At 34.7% G+C, this 3986-nt stretch overlaps 1 protein-coding gene across 1 annotated transcript; it reads right to left on the bottom strand.

Annotated features, from left to right (window-relative positions):
* Window positions 1-2132: 2132 nt before the first annotated feature.
* LOC107802533 (F-box/kelch-repeat protein At3g06240-like) lies at window positions 2133-3077 on the bottom strand. The gene has a single exon (XM_016626049.2). The coding sequence runs from the start codon at window positions 3075-3077 to the stop codon at window positions 2133-2135; it is 945 nt and encodes a 314-aa protein (XP_016481535.2).
* Between the last annotated feature and the right edge of the window lie 909 nt (window positions 3078-3986).

The raw sequence follows: 3986 nt of genomic DNA, 5'->3' as shown, positions 1-3986 counted from the left end.
TAGTTGTTAAAACTTTTCTTTTTGCTGTCTCATGATGGGCATGTAGTCAATTATGCCTAGTATAATTGCTAGTTGTATATATTTTTGCCCGCTTAACTAGTATTATTATTAGCTATTATTCTCTTCTTGCTCTTTTTGATTGATGTCAAAGGTGGAGAAGAAATAGAGTACAAAGACAGGGAGAGCATGCAAACAAACAAGGAGCACAAAACCAGGGGGCAGAAGTACACTCGTAAAGGGAAGTATCCCCTAAATTAATCGAACTCTTTTTCGATTATTGTCATCATCAAAAAGGGGGAGATTGTTAGGTTTAGAATTTTAATAATGATCAATAATCAAAAGAGCCTTGACTAATGTCATCTCACTTTGTGTGTAGATTCGCAACAATTCTAATGAATGAAAGGAAAGAAAATCATACGAGGAAATCAGAGGAAGCCAACAGCTATATTCTTCGAACTCTGTATCAAATGGAAAGAGAATCAATCAACCAAAGAACAAGGAAGAAATGTCCATCAATCAGACTTGCTAAAGATTCTCAAGCGTGCAATAAAGGAAAGAGAGCCAATCAAGGATAGAGAGCAAATCAAAGGACAATCTGCGGAAGCTCTAATAAAAGATAATTGGAGGAACCAAATCTTCAAACTGAAAATGAATCTGGCTGTACCTCTGATGCTAGATCATGAGGCTACCCTTGGGTCTCACTCTTAGAAATCTATGCCTCATAAGGAAAGACCTCTAATCATTGTTGTTGTGCGATCCCAGAAAAGAGAAATCAGAAAACTCATCGAGCAATATAAAAGAAGAAGTAGAAGGACAAGGAAGATTACGCAACTTCACATCTGTTTCTACACCTTTCTAGTTCTTAGTACAAATGTTGTATTCTTGAGTTTACAAGTGTCGCAAAAGATAGGAAGAGTTAGAAAACAAAACAATATTTGTGTCAACACTAGAAAAAACATTGTTGGTGTATGTCATTGGTGGTGAACATACTAAATCATCATTGTTGTAAAGACTTACTGAAGATCTAAGAGAACCCTTGTGACCTAAGGGAACTGGACGTAGGTACCACACCGGTACTGAACCAGTATAAAAACTGTTGTGCCTCCTTTACTTTTCTGTCTGCGCAATTTAATCCTGCTGCGATTGATCCCACTGTAAAGTTTAGTCGACTAATTCCTCTCTTAGTCAACTAAGTTTTAAAATAGGCTACAATTAACCCTTGTACTTTCACCTATTCCCCTCCCCCCCCCCCTTCTGTTTTTACCCCCTTTTCTTCACTTTCTTGTCCTTCTATCTCTATTTTCCAAATTGCTTTATTCTAATGAGTTCTCAGTCTCTCATCCTCTAAATTAAAGTATCTCTCTTTAATGTTTTTTTACTAAAAGATTTGTAAAATAAGCATCGGTTTTACTCATTATTGTTGTGACTTGAGCTGATTTATATATGATTCACTTATTGAAAAGAAGATGCGATTGAGATTTTAGGAACTTTAGTATCGTACATGCTAATAAATTTATGCATGGATTCGAGTTTTAGGAAATTCTCCTTTCCATTCTCATTTGAGCTTACTAAAAGTGCTTCGAATTATCAAGAGGATATGGTATATCAACAATGTTATTCGTTTGAAAATTCATATTTCATCAGGAAAAATAGAACTATAAAAATATCAAGAACTTGTGAAATTAGATTGGGTCTGTTGTTGTTGTATATTTCCCGGTGAACAAGGCACCTGATTGTTTGGATCAGAGAAAGTGAAACTCTCAATTTGTTTTCCTGAGAAAGGAAAATAGCACTAAAAAGTAGGGGGGGAGAAAAACATATATATGCACATGTTGAAAATAGATATTTGATCTCTACATTTACAATGTCATCTTCATATTTTTCCCTTTACGAGGTATTGAGTTGACTCTAAAGCGGGAGCCCGGGCATATATCATCCCCGGAAACATAGCATTTTCTTATCTTTTAGAGAATCTCCCAATTGTTTAAGAGTAACTAGAAGTATTATTTAACCAAAAAGAATTTGGTTCAGATGTTGAATATCTATCTACAAGCTTTCGCAACTCAATCACATGTGACGAAATCATTAAAAATTTGACCTTTTCGGCCTGATACTCACATCTCATGCTTGTTTTAATACTTGGTGAGGAAGTATTCAGCATTATCCTTCTCAGTAGACTTTTCATTCTTTATTGGAACTAGGCTCTCCTTGTAACTAATAGCCCAATTGGAGCCACAACTTAAATCATAGAAATGAAATCCAAGACTTGTAACTTCTTTAACTGTCTGGTCATAAAACAACAATCTGCAAGTTTGTGTAAGTTCATAAATGAACTTATCATACTCCCATATTCCAATAGGGAAATGCGAAGGTATAGGAGGATTAACAGTATAAACTTTAATCCAATTATTCTCTCTAATCCTTACCCATATACCATAATTGGCTGTCATAGCCTGAGTAACATCATCACAAGACATAGCTGCAAGAGAACCACCGCGTAACATTAGAGACGCCCAGTGTTCGCCTGGAATTGGTGGTCCTGTCATTTCCCCGAACAATTCAGTTGCAAAATCAAATGTCCGAATAAAGTACACATTGTCTTTGTTGCAAAATCTCTGGCTTGTGGTAATCCAATAATAAACTCCATTCATATAAGTACAATTTTGGGATATACATATTTGACATAAGTGAGAGTAATCAGGTTCCAAGAATTTCCAGGAATCGTTGTTTGTCGAATAGACAGCAGCATATACCTTAGGATAAACATCACTTGTCATATCATCCCAAAATGTTCGATGCCATATTACTTTGTAATCTTGATTCACTAAGTCTATACCTATCCCAAGTCTACGATTATTGTCTTCAAAATATTGTTGTACCTCAAAATGTATACGAGGTATAAGCCTGCACTCTTTGGTTGCAGGATTCCACCAAGCAAACCGAACGTTATCTATATAATGACCTTTTTCCAACAAGAATATACCATTAATTGGACCATAAATACATCTAAAATCACCAACATCTTCGCAACGATAAATCCTCTGGTTTGTAGGGACACATCCTGCGAATATTCTCATTGAGTAAGAACATATCGAAAGACCTTTCACCTGGATCTTTTTTGTAGTTAACACCGAACTTGCAAACCATAAGGCGAAGACGATTACTCTCACTATTGAAGTGTTTTTTAATAAAACTTGAGCTTTTGATAAGATCATGCCAACTTTTGCGCACACATTTGAATCGAAAGAGTGACTTAACAGGTAACCTCAATAAAACATGATCAGTAACAAGTTCCTTTTGTGAGTAGCTCACGGTATTGGTTGTCATTCTGCTCAAATTATTTCCTGTAATATATGCAAAACATCCTGGTTAGGAACGACGCTTAATTACCTAAACATGGCAAAGGTCAAAAGCTGGAGCATATATAGATGTACTCATTCTACTATTATCTTAAACAGCCATTTCAAAGTATTTCTATTATATGAAATATATATATTTTGGAAAAACTCGTAAATAAATGAAAGAAACCATTAGACATGTGATATGACAAATTAGATAAGGAGTAATCTCAAGAACTATCCTCAAATTTGTAATATAACAGAGACAGCCATTTGCCTTTTTAACATACCTCTTTCTTTTTAACTTTTCTTCATTCCTAACTAAAGGAAATCCCTCTTAAATCTATTGATTCTTTACCGTCAATCTTTCATTATACTGAACAATTGTGAAACGAAATTCGCAATTATTACAATTCACGTTAAAGGAAATAAAACAAAAAGAAATAAAGAAGGCTAGAGAAAGGAGAAAAGCGAATGCAAAACCATAAGCAATTTACACACTCACAAGGAAGAAAATCCTGAAACTGTTAAAGAAGTAAAAGCTTAAAAACAACAGACGAATCAAGAACTGGTAATCTGACCTTATATGCAGATGAAGAAAAATTAGTAGTTATTTGTATAGAGAAAAAACAAATATGAGAAAAGAGA

The sequence above is a fragment of the Nicotiana tabacum genome, chromosome 22, assembly GCF_000715075.1.
Source record: "Nicotiana tabacum cultivar K326 chromosome 22, ASM71507v2, whole genome shotgun sequence".
Classification (NCBI taxonomy): Eukaryota; Viridiplantae; Streptophyta; class Magnoliopsida; order Solanales; family Solanaceae; genus Nicotiana; species Nicotiana tabacum.
Note: the sequence above shows the minus strand (reverse complement) of the source record. Positions and strands in the feature narration are given on the sequence as shown.

Coding starts and splice junctions, on each gene's coding strand:
- LOC107802533 (XM_016626049.2), bottom strand. CDS start 3,077: ATGAGAATATTCGCAGGATGTGTCCCTACAAACCAGAGGATTTATCGT.